We start from the raw sequence: 24,168 nt of genomic DNA, 5'->3' as shown, positions 1-24,168 counted from the left end.
CAACAGAGAAACTTGGCGCCTCATTGCCTCCAACCCTCGACGAGAGGAAGGAACTTAATGATGATGATGATGAATTCAAAAGGGTTTTTGTCAAATATGCTGCCACTAACAAAGGACGTAGGCCTATCGTTCATGTTAACCCTAGAACTAGCGGAAAATCGTTGTATTATCTAGAACGACCGCACGCGCACAGGTCTGCCAATTGACCGTTAGGGAAGTTTAGCGCTATTTGCAAAGTAATGTTCCCGAGACAAATCATCCCATTTGTAATTGGTAACAAAGCTAATGATAGAGCGGGCACGAAATAAGTTTGGAGATGCGATATTGTACAGCAGTATCAGAAAAAAAATCAATAAAAACTTACCTCAAAACTATTGGAAACTTGGTATATCTAGAACGACCGCACCGGTCAATTTACCGGTAGATAAGCAAATAAGGATAACATTGTTTGTAGATCTTTTTGAAACAAAGTATTTGGTTGGGATGGAAAACCAAGCTTATAGCCTACCAGAGCTTTTGTCTAATAGGTTTGATGATTTGATATTCACAAAAAAAAAATCCCATGGCCAATATTTGCACTTACCGATCAATTGATCGGTGTGGTAGTTCTAGGCATAATTAAGATTTTTTCGCATACCTAACTCGAGAATTAGCCGTAATATCAGCTAAATATGCGCTCATTTCATTTGACCGGTATGGTCGTTCTAAGTAGCAGGCTAGACTCAAGAGTGGCACAAAAAATGATTAAACAACTATTCCACAAAAATGCAAGAAGATGTGAACACAATTCCTACAATTAGTCACAGTCAAGAAAGTTCTGAAAATTTTTCTATTGTCTCTAAGTAACAAAGTGAATTTACCTTATGCGGCTTGGAAGTTCACTATTTAATTTAAATGAGCGTTTTTCAGCTACCGCTATTAAGTGTATCAAATATATATGCTACATAAAGTAGTAACATATAGGCTACTGTATTTAAATTAGGCTTGCTGACTAAGGTTGTTGTTAAAACCTTTCGCAATATAGTTATTTTAAAATAAACAAAAAATTTCAATCTTTTTACAATTTCAAAAATACCAAGTCTTATTGAAAGTGTAATACTGTAAATACAAGCTTACAAAAATGAATTTCCCGCATTTAACTTGCAGCGTAATTTTTCTTCCTCCTGCAAAGTATGGCCCTTGGCGATAAGAGAACCAAGGCTGTTACTTGGAATTTAATTTATAACTCAAACATGGTCAACAGAAATTATTTCATCCAGACCGCAAATTTAGATTTGTTTTCATTGGTATGGCAAAAACAGCATGCACCAGGCAAAGTCAAAGCCGGGAAACAACAAAACTGCTATTAAACGACAATGGGCTTTTAATTCTAAGCTTTTTTCACTTCTTTGATGTTGATGACAATTTGATAGCAATTGCAAACGAACATTCACAGTCAGTTGTGTGTTTTGTTGCACTAATGGGGCATATAAATTCTTGAATTTGTTTGCCCTGGAGATGAAAGCACTTCTAAGGATCTCTATTTTGATCATAGACAAGATGTTTTTGTGGCCAAGCTAACTTCGTATTAACTGTAGAAGATCAAGATTGAGCAGTATAGAGCCCTAAGCAAGATAGCTTGTCTTGTGTGCATTTCGTAGAATGAAATGGACACAGTGGTGTGATCTCGTTAAGTGTTGAACTGTCGTCCTTTGGAAATTCGGCCTGACTCCCCTGCTTCTAGGTCATCACCAGAACTCCACTGTGATGTAGTTTATACGAAAATGTGACTGCATAAGCCTCTGGGCAATTCGAAGAAAAGTTAAAATTAATTATAATAACGCTGAAAAAAACGAAAAAAGTTTATACTCTAACTCCTAAACAGGCTAAAAGAAAACAACCGCACCTTTGCTTGTCAGTTTTTAAATTTTTATCCAACAGACGCGTCCAAAAATGGATCATCTATTTGCTTTTGTATTTCTACTGGCAAGTTTATTTTTGAGTGCCGCAGGAAAAAGTGGGTATTTTGTGTTGACGCAAGATCGACAGGTAAGTAGCTTAAAGTATTCTTCTATAGTCAAGATCTGTTATTTTGAATTCTTTTGTAGCCAATTCTTGTTGGGTTGTTAGAAACAATCCATTTTGGTCGAAATTAAACGATGTTTTTCGGAAAATAAAAACATTTGAAAAGAAGCATTATAAAATCATATTAAAAATAGCAAATTCTAAAAATGTTTAGAAGCCGTTTTTATTTCCAATTGAGCACTTTGCGCATACAAGGACGTATAGTATAATTGCATATGCCTAACTATAGGCTATTCAGTACTCATCCATAGTAAGGTGAGTCCCATACTTGAATCCAAGCTTCGGGGGATGAGAAGATAAGGTTCTCATTATATTAAGCCTTCGGCACTAACGAGAGTAGGGTGGCCAGTTCCTTTCTCTCGACCGCCTTTACTACGCCCACCCAATTTATTACACCCTGGGTAGAGGTGAGAGGTGCTTGTCAACATCCAGCATATGCCGAGAGTCGAAACTGGATTGCATAATTGGAAAGCGAGCTCCTTACCTGCTGCGCTATCTCAACGCCGGCATAGTCATGCATAGTAGCCGAACTTAACAAGTCGTCGTATCTTGGCTTCACGACCGGTAGTTAAAGATTTAGTGGACAAAATGGCAAGGAAGCCAAACGTTAGTGTCTACCTTCAAACATGCTAAAGTGTCTTGTGTCTTGCCATGCCACAATGTATGTCAAGGTGTTTTGCCAAAGTGTCTTGCCAAAGACACAGCCTCATACCCTTGAGCGGTGTCGAACTGGCGCCCATTTGAAGCGTCACACCAGAGCTATCACCAGTCGGTTGTGCAATGTGCAGTCACCTAGCAAACGACGACCAATGTGTATTGTGTATGCATCTTGGCAGGTTTCCTCTTTTTATCACACTTTTAACTTTACGGTAATTTGGTGTAATGCTGTTGGATTGTTGCTGATCTTTAGACTCAAAATCCAATGCGCTTTCAGCAGAAAAAATTTGCAATTTTTACATCTTTTCAACGTCTGGCGACGTGAAAGAGATGTTAAAAGGAGACTAAATTTACTAGCTTGGTTGTTGTCTAACTCACAGGTGAGAGACACCCCATTGCAACGTTTCCGACGTCAAGCGAATTCGGGAATTCAGATCGAAACGTTTCGAGTCGTTTCGTTTGTGACGTCACGATACAGTCGAGTCAAGTTGACCAGCCTTGTACGAAATAATGAAGACTCGGCGAGAGAGGTCGCGATCGAAATGGAGATCCCTAAAAATGCTTTCATCTCCAACTTTTCTATGTGAGTTCTAATATGAAAGCATGACTTCGCTAAAGATAAACAAATGTCGAAAAAACTTTTTGCCGCAGGGGCAAAAAGTTTCTGAGTTTGTTTTATAAAATCTTTAGTTTCGTCAACACTCAGCTGAGCTGAAAGTATCAATCGCTTTTACAAGGTTGGTTGTCAGTTGTTAAACCGATGTGAAAAATACCAATTTTGCCAAACAGGAAACTCGTATACAGCCCGGATTTAGGGGAGGGCAGAAGGGGCATGTGCCCCGAGCCCCCCGACTTTTGAAGGGCCTCCCTACGTGAAAAAAATGTGATTTTGTGTTATTTTTTTTCTTTCAGCCTTTAAAGACTCTGCAAATTGCTGTGTAGTGCTGGAGTAATGCTATTGTAGACGTGGAGGTGGTTTTCGCGCCGTAGGCGCAAAATTTTTTTTTACAGGGGGGCCCCCCGATCTAAAAGTGCCCCGGGCCCCCCATCAGCTAAATCCGGCCCTGCTCGTATATGTTCTATTCGTTCCAACATTTTCTCGGGTGCAAGCGAAAATTTCGAATGAATGCTGAAACCGAAATTTCCTACCCCTAAAACCGGAGCCGTAAATTCCAACTTAAAAGACTTTGTGTTTCTCAGCAGTCGAGTGTAACAAGAATTGACACCGATAGACACGTGTTTCGCACATAAAGCTGAGCTCTTTTTTCCTCTCGCTAGTTGAGCTCATCAGTATCGCACCACTAATTCATGCCACATAGTTATCAACCGCTGCTTTTGTTAGTCAATTGAACTCTTATCTTTGTAGAAAAAAACCTTTGTTAAAATACTGTTTGCTACTGTAAGTCGAACTTGAACTCAAGTGTCAAGGAACAATCAATCTAGTAGAAAGTGCCGTTATTGAATAATTTTTCGCGTCTGCTGAACCCCCGGAAGGCATTATTGCCCCTGTTAATACGTTATAAAATGTAAATGCAGTACGACATGAGGCAGATAAAGACCACCTAGTCATTGTCAACTGCATCTAATTTTGGTATGCCGTTAATTTCCAAGACATAAGACTTGCCGAACAGACGTATCTTCGAGCGTCGATACCGCTCTGCCACGCAGCCAACATAAGTACAAGTTGAAATTGATAGACTTGGAAAATGAAGATCTCACTGCACAACTTAAAAATAATAACTTTATGTGTGGAGTTTGATGGTACGGGTTTGAAACAATCGAATGCAGAGGAGTCTATCAACTAAGAACTAATAGGCCTACGGCTTAATATCTTTTTTATAATTTCTTTATCATATTATTTGTACTACAGGTTAATTGATGACGTAACATATGTTGGCGTTGTAAAAGACAAGGCTGCAGCGAGGAAACAATACAATGCGGCGGTTTCACAGGTGAAATAAAGTCACGTAGCTTTTACAGCAACAATCCACTAAAAATTCTGCTTCAAGCGATAAATGCTATTTATACTACAAACATAGTGTTCAATGCTAAGCAAAAAAGCCAAGCAGAGCGAATTACATCTAATGCAATTACCTTATGCAAAAACCTTTTAAAAGTATTTTTTATCTATGCAGTGTAAAACGTAGAAGTATCTGAGACTAATTTAATTGTTATTTTACTGGCAGGTTGTTTGACCATTGATTGACGACTTATTAAAGCATTAATAAAATTTATGTTTATCCTATTCTTGAAATTGCTATGTTCTGTTTTGCAAAGAAATTGATTGATTGAATGGCGTTTATTTTGGTTGCGAGTATAAATACACACATTCAAAGCAAAGTCAAATAAATTGTGGCTCAAAACTTCGTCCTAAAATTCAACAGTTGCTCGGTTTAAATTTATGAACTAAAAAACATTTTATTTATCAATCTGGAGCAGGCCATAACATAAAAAGTGTTGTTAGAACAAAATGTGCTTACTTCGAGCCGGACGAAAATAATAATCCTCCCCTTTCTGGCTTATTGGTTCACCTGGTTTTACAATAAGACATAGTCTATATTAATGACTTTATTTTAGGGGCAAAGTGCTGGATTGGTCACTGCAAAGTCACAAGACATCCAAACCTTTGACGTGTCTGTGAATGTAGCTGCTGGAAACACAGTGACGTTTGAACTGAGCTATCAAGAACTACTTATACGGAGACTTGGCTTGTACAACCAGCTAATATACATTAAACCTGGCCAGGTACGAAATGTTGTTAGGTCAAAAAGTGAAAGAGCGCGTCCCAGTGACGCGTCAGAACTGGGCTGGGCGAAGGTCTAAAAGTATCTCTAAACTTGACAAACGGGCCATATACGGCATATACGTTGCCGTGCCCAAATTGTTCTCTCAACAGCCTTGTAGAGATGCTAGATTGTCAGAGAAAAGTGCAACTAAAATACGTCTATATTTACGCAAATGTAATTTTTTATGGCCATAAATGGGACTTTCTTTACTTTTAGTATTCACAGTTTATGTATAAGATAGGCTACTGTATATTGACGCTTTAATTTTTTTAAATCGCACGAAATAATTTAATAGATTTTTCAAATTAAGGTTGCAAAACAAGAAAACATAAGCCATTTTTTGATCTTGTCAAAATAGCGTCTGGGTTACAAGATTTTGTATAGGCCTATCACACCTTACGTTCAGCAGGTTGGCTATCTTTGCAGTGCATGACTTTGAATACTATCGGCTGAACTTTAAGCTTACAAAATTTTGCTTTATCTCTCGCAACAAGTCTAAAGGCAAAAAAATTATTTTGGATTACTTGGCTACATTAACCGAAATAAAAAGATACTATCTACCGATACTGTGATTTAAAATTTTTTATTTCGATTTCTAATTCTTGGTTGATGACATGAAATTTTGTTTTATTTAATGAAGCTTTCCTTGTTTATCTTGCCAAGATGAGAAATTTGAATTTATTTTTTCAGTCTTTTTTCAACAAGAGTCCTTGCTGCTTTGAATTTTGTTTAGGTGGTGAAGGATTTAAGCGTCGAAGTGCACATCAGCGAACCAAGTGGACTCAGATCAGTGGAAGCAAGTCCACCTACTGTGGATGCGAGAGGAAGTGATTTTGTTGGAGGACAAACAGTAGATATCCGTCGTACCGAAACACAGGCATTAATAAAGTAGGTTGATGGTGTTAGGCAAGGCTCTCTTATTGGTTGTTGTTTCCACAGTTCTGGATAAAATGGTGGCATTTGTGTAAAGGAAGCTTTGAGTTAGACTACATTTGCAATTGATTGAGTTTCGCTTTTAGCAGCATGATCGTTGCTTACTTCACAGTGTAGATTCTAATGATCTGTTTTAGCCTGATGCTGCGAGTTCGTTGTACTAGTGCAATTGGATATTGCCACAACAAACTCGCAGCATCAGGCTAAAACAGATCGTTAGAATCTACACTGTGAAGTAGAGTAGACTTGGCCTACATTTATTAGACAAGTAGCCCTATTTTGATGCAACAAGCTTTAGGGCATTTTTAAGCGAATTTTGTGTGAACAAAAACAAAGCTTTACTGCAAAGTTTTTCTACAGTAGACGCAAATAAAGACAAAAGAGTTTCTATCTTTTTCTAGACATCTGCTATGTCTGGCATATAGGCTAATGATTTTTGTTGTGATAGTCAAAAATAAAAACAAACTGAACAACTGTAAAAAAACGGAAGGAAATGATTGGTTTAAAAACGTGTTTTAATAATCCCATTGATCAAACTTACAAATTTTTCTGGTTTCTTCATTCAACTTACATTATGAAGCATTATTCGCCTTGCAATTTCAACGTTTGGGTTGGCTAGAATGCATCCATCAAATTTTTATGCACGCGTTGTGCAAGTTTCAATTTGCGGTTGACTATATTGAATTGAAGATGTGAATTTCATCCGATATACAGTAGGTTGCTTTACCCAGGGTACTTTTTGTAGCGAGACAAGCATTTAAAGCAACATTTTCCAACTGGTCACAGCGGTAAACCATAATCTCTTCTTGGGAAAATTTTAACATAAAGTTCCCGAATCCGTTCGTCTGTATATAATGACCGAAGAAACACACACTTGAACTTCTTTTCAAACAGTGTATTTCTGTAAAATTAGCCCGAGGCTATCGAAAACGAGGGGGGTGCAACGCCGTACACCACAGAAAAAACTGTCACTACAGAACAGATTACTTGGATAAAAGACGGAACCTTTGTCCAGCTAGCAAGCACTAAGCCAACAGTTAAATGTGCGGCCAACTTTCAAACAATCATTTTACGAATGACCAGAATAGATAGCAATATCTCAAATTCACGTATGCAGTACTGTGACGCAATAATGAAAGACAATTATGAAGTCATTCCAACAGGTGTTTAAAGCTGATGTAATATTTCCTGTTTAAACAGGCCCAAACAAGTCCAAACAGGTTTGACACAAGTCTATGAACGATGGTGCAATTTTGGCACATTTTCTAGCAACTTCCATGACGTAATATTCAGTAGACTTGAACGGTTTTTATATGACGTTTGAATAGGTGAACCATTGTCTGGAACACCAACTTCTTACCATTTCCAACATTTACGGTAGTTTACAGTCTGTAGTGCAGTGTCACCATTTTTATGTTTTCATTTTTTTTTTAGCAAACTTTACTCTACTTGCCCGGGGAACGGTTCAGCCGAGTCCTCTCCATTGATTGCTTTCAAGCACAAGTAGACTGTATGCTGTTTGCTGGAAAAGCAAACACTTAAAAAATAGGACACACTACGCCATTGCTTGCAGTGAATAATTCCTCAGTAGGCTATAGCTTACCTCAAATATTGTCTGTGCTAAATTTGTCATTTTGCGCAGGCTCTTTGCAATTTTTCGTTTTGCGTGAGTTCTTGTTTTGAAAAATCATTCTTGTGTTCTTTCTAGTTCATTTATCATGTTTTACTTTGCGCCCACATACAGTAGGCTACACTGCAATATTGATACAACAGGAAGCAGCGCAACATCGAATAGTTTTCGAGCTAGCTGCTCCCGTTATTTTGGCATGTCATGAAGTGTCTTGCAGAGATACTTGCTCTGGAGCAGTGTCAAACCGACGTCCTTTTGATCCTCGCGCAGACGGACGTCGGTTCGACAAATTTAATGAATTGTTCGACCATGCAAGAGTTCTAGCGCCTGCCTTGAGGCATGCTTTCCTTGGAATGAAGTGTCAACAGTGAAAAACAAATTGCGTAGGCTATGTTATTGCTACGTCAACAGAAACAATTGTGTTTGTGTACGCTCAAAGTCAAATGGAATTTTACCGGTATACGGCACTGGAAATTTTTGATAGCTTAAATTCCAATGAACTAGTAGGCCTAGGCGGAATTTGGATTAGTCAAAAATACTATAATAAGACTTCAATCTTTTTTTCAGATACAATCCTTCCGTGCAGGAGCAGCGAGCTTTCCTTCAGAAAAAAGTCATTTCGTTTGCGGTCACATATGACGTAACAAGAGTAGAGTTGGGCGGAGAAATTTTGATACGAGACGGATATTTTGTCCATTTCTTTGCTCCGGCTACTGCATTTCCTGTTATACCTAAGAATGTTGTCTTCATTATTGACAGAAGTGGGTCAATGAGGGGAAAGAAAATCCAACAAACCAAAGAGGCTTTTATCACGATCTTGGATGATTTAAAGATGACAGATAGGTACTTAACTGTGGATAAAGGAGAAGGAGTATTAAACTTAATGACAATTTAAGAACTTTCAAGTTAACTTATTCAACAATATGCCTACCCAAGAAATACGTCATTTGCAGTAGCGTTGACATGAGGTGCATGGATATTTTTGAATTCGAACGCTAGATCATTTTAGTAGGCGGAATGTTTTCAGCGGGCCGGAAATGATTTTCGGGGACTCCAAAACTAAAAAAACAACAAATATTTTTTGGAATTAGGCCTATAGTGTTTTCTTCAAAGTTAATTTGTATTGGGTCTGGGCCTTTAAGTGGTACCGGGCTCAAAATATTCTCTCAATGGTCCTGATAGTTCATATTGAAGAAATAATAGGCTACGGCTATGCCTCACTCCAAACGAGGCAGATTAGAATAATTGAAATACAAGGTTAAACTCCTATCGTCGTCGTCGTGTGCCCCTCTGGGGCTGTCGCGGTTTGTCTGACTTACAAACTCTCGCGGACTGCTATGCCAGAAGCACTTTTTATGTAGCCTTAGTCACTTATTATTTACAGTTGACAGAATCAATCCAGTCTTGTCCAAATAAAATCACTTATTCAAGTAGAATCATGAGTATAAAAAACTAAAGAAATGGCAGTTAAAAAGACATAGCACATACAAGTGTGGACGGACGCAGGCATCCGGTCACTGTGCGCAAGGCGCTGTGGATGGCAGTGTCGATGTTGTGGCAATGAGCACTGCGGCACCAAACAGGCGCACAGTACTCTGCAGCAGAAGAGTAGACAAGAGCTAAGACTAATATACGCAAAGCGTCAGCCTACGCTCCCCAGCTAGAGCCTGCCAGGCGCTTGAGTAGCGCAGCTTGTAATGTCAGTTTCTTGCGCAGTGACACCAAATGGTGGCGGCGGTACAGTATGTGAGCGATCTGTCTAATGTTTCCCCAACTTATTTTGATTCAGGGCAGAAGGACAGAGATTTTCCGTTGTTGTGAACATTTAGCTCACGATCAGCTTCCCGATTGTGTAGATGGAAAGCTGCTACCACAGTTTTGCTTTCGCTGATCTTCAGTCACCATTTCTGGAGATAAGCTGAAAGGGTTTTTATGTCTTGGCTCAAGGTGTCTTCTATGTTTTTCCACAACTCTGTCAAGTGGAGGACTGCCAGGTCGTCCGTATATGCGTATTTTGTGGAGACCGTGCTTGGCAGGTCATGGACGTAAATGTTGAAAAAAAGTGGAGCCAGGACAGATCCTTGTGAGACACTACTTTTCAGAAGTCTTAGTCTACTTCACCGTTAATTGCCGGTAGTGAGGGTGAAGCTTCGATTCCTGACAAGTTCCATGTTCTAGTCTAGACCATATGGACTACATGTCGGTCTGGCAGCAGGCGAATCAGCTTGTAAGTAAGCCTGCGGTACCATGCTGTGTCGTAGGCGTTTGTACGATCTAAAAGTAAAGCGCAGGTCTTCTGTTTTGCCTCAAAGCAATCCTCAATGTCTGAATCAAGAATGCGACTTGATCCACAGTAAACTTTCCGCATCGAAACCCAGCTTACTCCTTTGGAAAAAGTGGGTTGATGATTGGGTTTATGCGGCATAGATCATCTTTTCGAGGATTTTGAAAGGAGCACAGAGGATATCGGGCGATAACTCCTTTGGGTCTTTTGGTGGCTTGTGAGGCTTAAGGATCACAACCACTAAAACTGTTCTCCGGATTAACCAATGAAAGGGTGTGAATAACTTACTCCCTGTAAAGAAAGCGTCAATTTTCTTTGTTTTAAAAGTCCGATTAAAATTTTTAGATTCAATATCATCACTTTTGCTTCTACGGCAAGAGTTTGGCGCCCAAACAGAATGATGGAAGTCACCGGTAGAACTGTGAATGAAGCGAAAAACTTTGTACGCGCCATCACCGCAGGCGGTGGTAAGCTATAGGCCTAAGAGAATCTGGCTAAGAACAATAAGAGAACACCATCATCAAAATTCATAGTACCTTATTTAATTTATTTGAAAAATAAAATACCTAACCTATTTTAAAAATTTATGACATATAGATGTACTTGACTACTACCGCAATTAGTCTACAGATATTTTTGTTAAGCTGTTGATAAACCCAGTTGCCTAAGTTAGCCTATATTTAGTCAAAGTGAGGCCAAGTTGGCTATCTCGTTGTCTGGTATCCTAGAACAGGATTAGGAATGCTTGTTATGTCTTAATAGAATAAAATCATCTTCTCCATACTCAACAGGCACAAACTTTCACGATGCTACTCTAGATGGAGTTTCACTTTTGGAAACAGTTACTAATAACGTTGCCAACAATTTGGAAGAAGCTTCGATGATTATAATGCTTTCAGATGGCGACCCAACTTCTGGTAAAATATTGTAATACAATACTCTGTAACCTACAGCAGTGGTTCTCAAAGGTGTCGATATCGCCCCTTGAGAGAAAAGAAGGTGGAGTACAATAGAAGGTGAAAATCCACGAGAGTACGTTATAGGGGCGATAGCGTATTCTCAAAAGGTTGAAAAAACCCTTGCAATTCGATGAGTTTGATCATATGCGCCTTAAAAAATTTTAAATGTGTGTCCTGAACAAAAAATATATTATTTGGCCTCAAAATACACAAAAAATGACCAAATCGAAGTAAAATTTATCAAATTTTTATGACAGCAAGACCCAGACCAACAATCATAGGCCTGTTGAAAAGGAGCAATCTTCCTGGCGTCAGCACTACCTGACTACTAACTATAGAACAGCGAACACTCGACTGCCGAGAAATCATAGGCCTACTATTGCTCGTTCAAACCAAGTTTTACATCATCAATTTTCACCTAAACCTTTGCTTTCTTAAAATTATTCTGGTGCCACCCAAGCTATTTTAGTAAAATCATTACTGATTTCTATTTTTACAGAAATCTAGCTTTTGTTTTACATTAAATTCAGTTGCTATTATTCTCTAAAAACCTGTACAGCCTGTTTCACCCTTAATTGGGATCATCAGAATTAAGGTCTTCTTCAAACAAAATCCAATTTAAAATCCTATATCAAATTCTATTTAGAGGACCTTTTGATGATCGCAAGTAAGGGTAAAACAGGTTGTAGATGTTTTTAGAGAAAGGTGGGGAGATCGGTAACCAGTGAGACGCTTTACCAGTTGGACACTACCGTTTTCTTAAATCGTGGTGAACGTAAATGACTGAAATTTTGCGTGTGGAAGCAAGATACTGGTCAATGTCGTTTAACGTAGTTTGATGGCAAAATGTTTTGTAATTTAAGCATGACATCAAAGAGTTTTTTACTTGTTGAAGTAAACATCAGTGGTCAGATTTCTTTTGTGGTTTTGATTTGACAGACTTAGTTAGGAAATACTTTTTAGATTGAGTTAATTCTTATAACTTGTGCTTCCATTAAACAAAAACTGTAAAGTTATTTTTGTCAAGTTTTGGTTTGAGAGGAAAAAAAAATTCAAAATGGGGTTCAGGCACCAATGGGACATTTTGTTCAAGGACCTGTGGGTCATATATGTATAGGCTATATATACAACATCTATAACACAATATAACGGCGTTGAAAAATCTTTTTTTTCAAAGAAGTCATGGGACATTTAAACAACTCCATTGCGTATTCTATCTTGTTTTGAATAGTATGTTTTGTAAGTTTGAGAGGTTTGTTGAGTCAATCCAATAAAGCTATTTATTTCACCGTTTTTTTTTTTATGTAAAGTGGCGCAACAATGCCTTGTAATGCACAAATACATACATGAAAGCAATGTAAAATCTCTTTTTTTTTTTATTTGCAACTGGTTTCTTCTTGCACTAAATGCATTTTTAAAGTGTCCCACCGCTGCCTTATGTAAGGCACCAATGGGACAGTTTAATGCTGAATTAAAAATTTGAAAATAAACATCAAAACATCAATTTTTTTGTTGAAATGTTTTGAAGATGTGAGCAAAGGGTGAAACTTTGTGAAAAATATTTTTGGTACACATTGTTCGTAAATTATTTGAGTTATTAAAGATAAAGCTATTTTTGTCCCATTGGTCCCTTGAATTTGATGTAATTTTCTCTGCTTTGCTTTTTTGCTTGGATTGAGCACTTTTTGTATTAATAATAGTAGTGATTGTTTAGCTTTGTTTTATTTGTAAGTCGATAGTCAAACACAAATTGTTTGCTTGACACAAAAACCACTAGTGGGCCCAAAAATACGGAAAAAGGAACCAAAACAAGAGATGAATAGTCATATTTTTTTGAAGCAAAGCCCTCCAGACCTCATAATCATATCTTTGCTTTTTTTAGATCTTTACTTTCAATCACTTGTTCTCTCATGTAGTTTTCGTTTTGTAGTAAAATTATGTTGCTCCTTAAATTATATTCCCAGACCTGCTGCTGTTTATACGCTACATTCTCTAACTATTGACTAAAAGCCCTCCACCAAGATTTTGGAAGTTTAAAAGGATATTTATGTAATGCAGGCCCGGTCATAGATACCAAGCTTATTCGACAAAATGTGACAAGAAAAATTGCAGGAAGATACTCGCTTTTCTCGCTTGGATTCGGAGCTGATTTAGATTATTCCTTTTTGCAGAAGCTTGCTCGGGAAAATAAAGGCTTGGCGAGGTATAGTGAATGGCTAAAATTTACTTGAAAAAGTGCATCGAACTAGGCTATGCTTGAAGGAAATGTTTGTGTAAAATATGTTACTGGGATAAAAAAGTTGCTTTGGTGAAACCACCATCTTCATTCAAACAAGATTTAAATTGCTATTAATGGTTGCTTTGGATATGGAAACACTCAATAGGTCTAAGCATAATCACACTTAGACGTAGGCTACTGTATCAAGTGTATCAATATCATTACAAATTATCACTCTTTCTAAAGAGTGCACGATGCTTCAAAAACTGAAAAAAATCGTAAGAAAACAGTTGATGCGTTTTGTCATGCCCTGCTTTGTGTGATTAGGAAAAGTAGCTACGATATATCCCCCCATACTCTCAAAATCTTAATTTTTTTCTTCATATTTTTCATTAAATCATTAATGTGAAACAAAGCAATCTTTTATAGTGATACTTTTTTGTCTGTAATTAAGCGCGTTTGCACCAAAAAATTGTTTGGACCTTTCTAAAGTTATATTCCTGGTTATTTCACAATGGTTCACAATGAACTTTTGCAGACAAATATTCATAACTGCAGACGCTGCCTTGCAAGTGAAAGGATTCTACGATGAAGTTGCAAGTCCTTTACTTGCCAATGTGATTGTGAGATACTCTGGAAAAGATGCAAAAGATGTAACAAGATTGAAGTAAGAATTGTAAAAAACGCCAACAGCTAACTAGCTGGTTAAATTAACTAGGCTATGTGGGACAATATAGCCCAGGTACAGCTTTGCAAACAAAAAAACAAGGCGACCAAACTAAGTTACAACGGGTTAAACTTTAGGGATGTGTGCTTGAGCCAGAGAAACATGTTTATGTATAGAAATATACACAATTCATCTCTGGCTTGAGTAAGGACAGGCTCTTCATGCAGTGGCCCTTAGTGGATATAACAATTTACAGGCCACAAAATTCCAACAATAAACGAGAACCTTACACAGTCACCCTCAGTGACCGGGGATGAATCAATATTTTTGCTGATTTGTACAAACAAGTATATAATCGGCTTGCTAGTTCGTGCGGTTCATAACAATTTTTTTATAGCTTTGTCATTTAATTGGTTGATTCAACCATGGCCACCTTGAGATGCGGCCTGGTTTGTCACATTTTGCAGATTTTGATTACAGCTACTGCTAGTGCTTGACTGACATTTTTTGAGATGTTTTTACTTTTTGTGGTTTCCTAATGACAAAAAACTTTTTTGTTGCCTTGGGGAAGTAGTAGCAAATGAGAAAAAGTAAGTTGAAAAACGCAAAATCAGACTGTTATTGAAAATTAACAGTCTGACTAAAATCTACAAAATCAAATTTTCTTTGTTTTTCAACATGTGAGGATGTTAAAACCTATTGTGTCATCTGGGGAAAAGAATAAAGAAAGCGTAAAAATCTAATTTTTAGAAAAATTTATTTAAACGTTTGCCCAAAGTTAGAAAAACCTGAAAATTTCTGCAAATTGTGACAAATCAGGCCGTATCTTTAGGTGGCCATGATTCAACTAATTAATTGACATTGTGGACAAACCTACACGTTTAATCGATAAAGCATCCACTAAAGCATTTTTGGTGTTGTAGCTTAGCTTATACATCACAAATGTGTGACCAAGAGAGTTGAATCATTATAGAAGTTATTATTAAAACAGTTTCGGGAACGAGCTTGCTTTTTAGTACCATAAACAGGTAAACAACAACAACAACAACACTACAGGGTTGAGGAATTATAAGAATATATTTTACATATTTACAAATAGTTTGAACAGTCAAACGTTTTTGACTTAACTTATAAGGTCTCCTTAGGAATCTAAATATATTTGATTATTTGTAGTAAATGCAATAAATTTCAACCTCTTGAAGGTACTGGCTAAATGATTAACTGACTAAACAACACGAAACAAGCCAGTGGCGTAGCCAGGGGGAGAGGGGTTGAGGGTTTCAACCCCTCTTTAGCACGCGTGTGACGTCACGATATTAAGAATGATGCTTTCAGTCTCTTTATGTTTCCAAAACAAAGTTTTCCTAATTTTAAACGAAACTGTATTAAAAGAGTGGGTTTTGCAAATAACAAACATTCAAATATCTCAGCCAGCAATTAGCAACACGAAAACATAGAGACTTGGCTTTATTTCCGAAAAATGCCAAAAAAGACATGATCTTATCCTTTTGCTATGCCACCGGACAGCACCGTTTTACAAGAATATTTATACCCACATTTTTGTTGAAAATGCTCTCAGAATGCACCAAATTTAAAGTCATTTTTCAAAATTTTCTGCGGGAGGCCCCCCAGACCCCTCTCCACTAAGTCTCGTCTTAAGCAAACACGCCGTTGGGCTACCCCACTGAAATAGGCTACGCAGCGATCAAGAACCAACGGTGTGGAAAACAGATTGACTGACAGAAAGTTGCACCGCGTGATACATGTAACGTGATGATAACATGTAGGCTACCAAATGTAACGTGATACAGTACATTTAATAAATGTTGAGGAGAATTGATGCCCCTCCTGCAAATAACTGTTTGTTTACACTTGGATGGTTGCGTTTGATTAAAAGCGCTTCCTAAATTTTTGTGTGCCATTTAAGAAAAACTTTGACTCAAAACTACAGTCAACACAAACCAGTATGGACAATATTTTTCATAAAAGCAAAATAGCCGTTTAGTCAGCTCTAATGTACTTGAACCTTATAATACAAACTTTTTGTTCATATTTTAATCATTAGATTTTTAGGAATTTTAAATAATGATGCTTTTTTCAACTTTTTCTAACATTTAGTCTAGCTTTTATTTTAGTGAAGTATGTTATTATTATTAGTGTATAGCAGTATATCGATCGTCAATATAGCTACAATAAACGTAAAATTACTTTTGTTATTATTTCAGGTTTGACAATTTTTTCCAAGGATCAGAAATTTTGGTAACCGGTCGAATAGAAGAGAAAAATGAAAAGACCAAACAAAAAAGTAAAAATAAACTGAAACTAAAAGAAAATTGCGTAACCATTGCCTTGCTGAAACGAGCAGTGAACTTTCTTTCAAAATTTACCAAGCATGCACTTCAAGTTTTTTCAACAGTAAACTGCTTTTCGAATTACAAAGTCAACCCAAGAAAGTTGTCAGCGGCGTATCCTGGTTGATTTTCCTTGGCATGCAATGGAGAGAGGGTCATAGCCAGTGTAGGGGGGTCTGGGGGTATGCTCCCCCAGGAAAATTTTGCAAATTTGCATTAGGTTTTATAGCTTTTCTTGCAATCTAAGCTTTACTTAGCTGATAATTGTTTAAGCTGTTTTGCAAAAAAATGAGGTTTGAAACACATCATGAGTTTAATGTCTTAATTTTATATGCCACATTAAACATTCAAAACCAGTTAGGCTAAAGCTTTTGCAATGCAATACAACGAATAGCCTACCAGTTTAAAGTTTAAACCTGACCAGCTGAAATAGGATTAGATTACCGACCACCCAACCGAAAGATCCCTGGTGCTCTGTGACATCGCCGATGACGAAATTTGACTGAAAACTTTGATGCAGTATAAGCTTAGAGTTAAAGACCAAAAAGTGTAAGACTAAAAAAAAGGCCAAACAAATGCCAATCGGGAAACTAAAAAAGGCCCAGTGGCCAAACAAAAATTGTCTGGCCAAACACTTTTCAAAAAAGTCAAATTTCTTAAATTTGGTCGTAAAAAAGCCAATCTGGCAACTCTGTCTACGAATAGTGATTTTTGTTTTGCAAAGGCGACCAAGGCATGCAATTTCAAAATTGCATGCCTTGGTCGCCTTTGCGCCACAGTGTTGGCAAAAGAGCGGCGAATTGGCAAATTGTATTATCAACGCGTGCTGAGCTCTCCTCAGCATGCAGAGTTGCCAGGGTCAGCAAAGTTGCAAAAGTTTGAAAACGAACAGTTGTTTCAAATATTGAAATTAAGAGAGCGAGGCGGTTCTGCTATTAACATTTTCTATTTCTACGCATAAATTCGTTGTCTCTGAACGATTTCTGACTTCATCAGAATTGTAAGGCATGCAGTGCATGCCTTGCATGCATGGAGAATACGCCACTGAAAGTTGTAACAAACAAACTGTTTTTCGTGAACAGAAATAAAAACCTAAATAAAACTTTATTGTAAACATTTTCTTCCTTTTCTTCTTTTTTATTTTTGTTTTTCTTCTTTATTTTTTGGTTTTCTTATTTTTTTCTTCTTTGACTAAATAAAATACCACAATTGCGACATGTTTTGCCATGCAGGTTGTATCAAGCTTACGCATTTCATGACCTTGATTCACCTTTCAATATTCTTTTCAATTTTGAACAGGTTTTCTTTCACGCGTACAAGGGAAATCTGCAACTGGGAAAGTTCTTCTTGAAACAGTTGGAAAACCAATCGATGATTCATTTGTTGATGATTCTTTTGACATGGAAAGGCTCTGGGCTTACTTGACCATTAAAGATCTTCTTCAGAACAAGACTTACGTAGAACGTTCAGACCAGGTTGGTAGGCCTATATCAGGAGTTCTTAAACTGAGATCCGTGGACCCCCAAGGGATACGCAAACTAGTTTTAGGGAGTCCATGAAGGCCCAATGGAAATCTTAGTGTATAGTTTCAAAAATGGAATAATTTTTCAAAAGAAAGAAGATTAAGTTCAAACAACTATCCTATCAGCCCTATCAAACACGAAGCCACAATTTCATTTTCTTGTTGAAGACAAACAGCAGCATTCTTTACATTAATGAAATTAAATCAAAGATATTGAAAAACAATCTGCATTCGCTATTTCTTAAATTTAATAAAACATAAATTTTGTTACCAATTCATTTTAATTTTATTGCGTTATGTCCAATTCGTGCTGATCAAAATAGTTTCTCGGACTGGGCCACAAAGGGGGTCCACGCAAACCAAATTGTTTTAAGGGGTCCGCGTTAAAAAAAGTGTAGCCTACCCTTGGCCTCTATAGATGAATTAATCTTACGACGGTACATTTGTAGTGAGTCAGTCGCTTTTATATATATTTGAACTTAATTTTAAATAAAACAATTAACAACTTTTTCCACCTGGTTTATGATCTTATCATGGCTGTACACTTTCAAAGTAGGACATGGGTCTGGGTGTTTGGTAAAAGTTTCTTTCTTTTGACTAGGCTTGTCTTAAGTTGACACAAACTAAGTAGTCAGATAATTTGGAAACCCAAATAAAACAAACAGTGATAACAAGAATGTTTTTTTTAGGCAACAATTCAAGAAATAGATCGAAGAATACTACAACTATCGTTGAGATATAACTTTGTCACTCCATTAACTTCAATGGTGGTGACAAAGCCGCAGTCAAATCTAACCACCCCATCTCCCGCGTCCATCCCAAATCTCATCCTAGACTGGATCAATAATCATCCTTCTGCAAGTACTGTGCAGTAAATTTTAGCTTTATTGAATTTCTTCAATTAATTAACAAAACGAAAGTATGGGTGTAGTAGCCAAATTATTACTTAAAAAAAAATGCAGTTCAGCAATTAAAGAAACATCAAGCACATCTTCACCGGACGGGATGGATTATACCTTGGCAAAGATCTGCAGTGTGCACCAGGTTAAATTTGAAGATATGTGTCAAACATTGGTACTGAATCTGGTGCAAGCGGAGATGGCGACTGATAACAAGTTTAGGCATTGAATGTGATTTACATTACATAAAAACACTGTAAAGTTTGACTAAAATGTTATTATGGTTGCTATTGTCCTTGCTAAGTGCTGCTTATTTTGAACATAATATGAACGGATTTCTGCTGTTTTGACACTGAGGTATGCGAACCCTCTTGGAAATTCGTGTGTAGCGTATTTCTAGATTATATAGCACACTGTCTATTTTTTGTTCGTAATAAATCAATATAGACAATAGTCACTGCACAGAAGGCACGGCAATAACAAACAGTTATTTAATTTTCAGGAGGGTACCGTACTGCATCTGGCCGATCTTCATTTGTAGGCTTGTCTAGTAGCAGCTTTGGCAGTGGAAGTCGAACGTATCAGGCTTTCTCAAGCAGCAGCAGCAGCGGCAGCAGGAGAAACAGCAACAGAATCTTATCTCGTCGTGTAGGAGCCAGAGCAAGAACTTCTACTGTTGGCCGGTTTAGCAGAATATCACCTCCAAGGAGTGTCGGTTGGTTTAAATCGATATGATTTTACTTTTGATTAGTTGAAGAAAAATATCTGTATAAAACGTAACCGAATAAAAATATAATCTATGTATTGTATTGTATTAGTATTAGGCTAATACAGCGCGCACCAAAGAGCTTAATTTCATAGACCTGAAAACGGTCCTTGTAGTAGCCTAGCTGCAAAAGTTTCTACACTAATTACGTCACAGTCTGACGCGTTGATTAGACGTCGTTAAGTACGTTAATAAACGTAACTTATTGTAGTTCCAGATAGCAAAATCCGTCATTTTTACATTGCTTCGACGTCTACAGACGTCGAATCAATGTAAAAAAGATGTATTTGCTGTCTAGACAGAGATAAGAAGTTGCACATTTACAACAGTATGTTTTGTTTGAATGGTGGGAAAACTGAATCTGGGCACCAAGCAGTAAATGTTAATAAAATTTGCAAAGTGTGTTTTTGTGGAGTAATGACCAAACATACCTTGACAGTGCTATCTCAAAATTTGAGAATTACCGTTTTACTTCGTTTAACGATAGTCTACTTATTCTTGGCGCTGGCGTCATAACAATAAGTAAGAGTCTACTCCAACAAAGTTATAAAGTTAGGATCCAAAAAATGAAAAACAAAAACAATTCGAAATGAAAAATCAACTTTTTTTCAATGCACTAAAGAGAGCCTTAGTATCGACACAGATATTTGTTTAGCAATGCATCCTTAATTTTCCTTTAAATCATAAAAAAGAGTTTTCTTCATTTAATTTTTACATGGTGAGAAGTTACATGTATTTGAGAGGTTGCTGATATTTTTGTTTTCACTTGCTAAAGTTATAATGCTCAAGACTAAACAGTACTTAATCCGTTGTTTATTAATAGTCAATAATCTTAAATTCCAGGAGTAAATTCGTTAATCCTGTGTTGTTGCTTTCATTTATTGCTACAATAAAGTATTATCTTTCCCCAAGCTTTATTAAAATCCCATTTAAGGGAAATTTTTTTCAAATTCCTATCTCTTGGAATTTATGCAGAATAATTCGGGTTAGGTTTCAAAAGTTACCTGGGCTCCAACTTACAGTATGCGATGCTTTTAGCCATAGTGATAAAAGTTGAAACTTGTACCAATGAAAGGATGTTGGGTCTCAACGCCCAAGAACAAATTGTGAATGCCACGTTACAAAAATGTTAAAGTCCCATTATTGCAGTTTTGTGGCGTTGTGGTGTTAACATTCCAATAATGCAAACCTGGTTTGAAACCCAGCTTCAGCTGGTTGTTAAGACCACTCGCACTTACCCAGGGCTAAATTGGATGGTCGTAGTTGCTGAATGGAGAAGTGGCCGAGAGAAATGGTCGTTCTCCTCTCGTTAGGATCGTAGGGTTAGTCTGATTGGCGTGTTTTCTTGACGTTGTTTTTTTATTCTCCGAAGCTCTGTAACTAAGTGTGGGACCATCTTTACTTTATTGCGGTTTTAATACCAGATTATTATCATTCTATTCCAGGTGTAGTTGGAAGTAGACGGTTCCTTTTTTCTCCAACCTACCCGGTTGTCACCACTACGCCAAACTTCAACTACCTTTTAGCTGCCTTCCAACGCTACCAAGCTACTAATCCGACTGGCACAAAAAAACCGCTTATCAATACAGCAACTACAACAAGCAGATCAACTACCACAACTACACCAATGTCTACAACTGCATCATCTACAACAACCACACCAATGTCTACAACTGCATCATCTACAACAACCACACCAATGTCTACAACTGCATCATCTACAATGTCTACAACTGCATCATCTACAACAACCACACCAATGTCTACAACTGCATCAACTACCACAACCACACCAATGTCTACAACTGCATCATCTACAACAACCACACCAATGTCTACAACTGCGTCAACTACCACAATTACACCAGTAGCTGCAACAAACCCAGCTAACACCACTGCACCTATCCCCATATCTACATCAGTTGCCACTATCCAAACAATGTTGCAATCGACCAATCCCTTTTCAAGAACCATGGATTTGACAGGTTTGTTCAGTCCATAACTGGTTTTATTTAATAAATTATCCTACCGTAGTTAAGTTTTTTTCTATCTTTAGAGTCTAGAAACTACTTTCTATTCCGACAAAAGTGTGAAATCTAAAAACCACCTTCACTAACTCTAACTTACTTTCTTTAATAAGTGGTTGGTTTGAATCTTCATTCTCGGCCTGGAAAATTTTTAGTAGGTTATTTCTGGCAGTTTCGCATACTTGGTTTCGCTTAGAGTTTGAAAGACAAACTCAACATTACAAATTACTGAACATGTTTGCATCCAGGGGCGCCGGAACGATTTTTGACTGGGGGGCAAGATTATGAAAAAAGGGCACTTTTGTTGCTGAATAGCCATTTTTGTTAAGGTTTAATATAACGATAATGCTCGTTTATCAGCTCATTATTGAGTAATGATACAAGTGTCCGGTATACAAAAAAAAAAATGGTGCGGAATGGCATCATGCTATGTTATAATGGTGTAACCTACTGTGATACAGAATTTTGTGTCGTAAATATTACTTTGACGCAAAAACGAAAGATTATTATTGTTAGGCTAAAAGCGAATAGCAGAAATTATCATATTGAAAAATGACAGTAGCTTACGTGACCTTAAAAGGGCAGCTTTGCTTCCCTTGACCCCCATCCACAGAAAAATTGGGGGCAAGGGGCATCCGCCCCCACGATCCTGCTCGCATCCGTTCTACTTGTGCACAAATTGTTAACTTTCTTACACAAATTAACTTTTTACATGATTGTTGTACAGAGTCAAGTCTTGCAACAACTTAACATTTAACGAAATTTTTATTTTTAGAAAGAACTTGTAGCCAAAATCTAACACTCCGACATGCAGCAAACATTTCTTCTCCTGGATTTCCTGGTGAGTTGTCATTTAAATTTGGCCTAACTGAGACATTGAAATTAAATCTGTGATTTCTTGCTGCTTCGTGGGTAGAAATAGCCTACGTGTGACGAAATTGTGAGATACCATAGTAAGAGTAATTTCACTGTTTCTGGTGTTTTTTTGCAAAAAAAAGCCAAAAAAAAAAACGAATTTATAATGTTTGAAGAAGATTGCAGCAGCAATGCTATTTTTGAAAAAAAAAACATACCTAATTTTATGAACTTTCAAAGCAGACTCTTTCATTCTGGAGATTATCACAGTTTTCGTGCAGATAAAAAAGTCACATCGAACACATATGCCAAGACTTAGGCTATTATTTTTTGTAAAACCGCTGACTGCAAGCATTTGATAAAACTTTGTTCAAATGTGTTTTTTGTAGGTTTGTATCCTGCGAGCGCTAATTGTGTTTGGAGAATAAGCCTTGATAAAGAAAGCGTAAATTCAACAATGCGGATGCAATTTATAAGGTAAACACCTTTCTCTTTCGAGTCTTATAGCCTATTTGTTTTACATAGCCCGTGCAGTACCAGTAGCCTACCCTTGTGCTACCAATGATTGCAAGAATCTATATTAGGCTACGACTGCTATTTCTGGCAGAAACAAGTTATGTAAGTAGCAGAGCTATAAAGTCGGTGGGATTTTGGCGTGTTCGGAGTCGTTAAAAAAACGGTCGACTCCGACTTGATAAAAAACGATAAACAATAAAAAAATTGTTTGCAATACACTTTTTCAAAATATTATTTTTATTCTCTGTAGCCTATTGCGCTCCAAACCTTAACCAAAAAATAAAAGTGTTGTTTCTTGTTAATTTTGTGAAAATTGTTGTGTCAACTTTGATTTCAAGTTTAATACAATTAATATTTAAAATAAAAAAGGACAAAATTTCAAAAAAATTTGGTAACACTGAAGCCAAAGTCGGCCCCTTATAAACCGAGGAGTCGTATATTTTTTGCCTCACTCCACAACCCTGGTAAATAGTAGGCTATAAAGTAAGGTACCGTAGCCTAAATGTGCAAACATCAACGCAGTTTAATGAAGTAAATTTTGGGATAAAATTAATGTAAATAGAAGTCACGGTTTCAGTTAGACAAGCAAGTGCTTGAATTCAGGTCAACACCGACCCAAGATTTCTTGACTGAAACGCCTCAAATGTATTTCAGTTTGGATATGGAAGGAAATTCCTGCACGCGAGATCGAGTTGCTGTATATTCTGATGTCAGAAAAAGAAACCGTTCAAGCGTGAAACCAAAAGTGTTCTGTAACTACCACAAGAATACCGATCGTGTGGATGCAGAAAACGACTTCCTGATTGTTTTCCAGTCCGATGAAATTGTCCAGGGGCGTGGTTTCCTCATTAACTTACAAGTTCTTTAGATTGCTTTATTACTCTGAGTACTAGTGCTATAAGCATTAAAATGATGCAACGCAAAGACTGTGCGAAGTTACAATTTATTTTTGATTCTTTGTGTATCAAGTTTTATTGACATTATACTGATGCTCTACCAAAAGTCTAAATATTTGTGTTACTTAGTAACTCAAA

At 37.2% G+C, this 24,168-nt stretch overlaps 1 protein-coding gene across 1 annotated transcript; it reads left to right on the top strand.

Annotated features, from left to right (window-relative positions):
* The first annotated feature begins 1,920 nt into the window (after positions 1-1,920).
* On the top strand, positions 1,921-24,136 carry LOC145774858 (inter-alpha-trypsin inhibitor heavy chain H4-like). The gene is made up of 18 exons (XM_082586190.1): positions 1,921-2,028; positions 3,102-3,304; positions 4,592-4,673; positions 5,299-5,466; positions 6,241-6,395; positions 8,638-8,913; positions 10,700-10,821; positions 11,146-11,271; positions 13,372-13,516; positions 14,070-14,198; positions 16,424-16,503; positions 17,849-18,024; positions 18,761-18,932; positions 19,473-19,685; positions 21,182-21,721; positions 22,539-22,604; positions 23,008-23,095; positions 23,789-24,136. The coding sequence occupies exons 1-18, from the start codon at positions 1,933-1,935 to the stop codon at positions 24,000-24,002; spliced, it is 3,051 nt and encodes a 1,016-aa protein (XP_082442316.1). The 5' UTR covers positions 1,921-1,932; the 3' UTR covers positions 24,003-24,136.
* The last annotated feature ends 32 nt before the right edge of the window (positions 24,137-24,168 follow it).

Source organism: Aplidium turbinatum, chromosome 7 (genome assembly GCF_918807975.1).
Source record: "Aplidium turbinatum chromosome 7, kaAplTurb1.1, whole genome shotgun sequence".
In the NCBI taxonomy this organism is placed as follows: Eukaryota; Metazoa; Chordata; class Ascidiacea; order Aplousobranchia; family Polyclinidae; genus Aplidium; species Aplidium turbinatum.
Note: the sequence above shows the minus strand (reverse complement) of the source record. Positions and strands in the feature narration are given on the sequence as shown.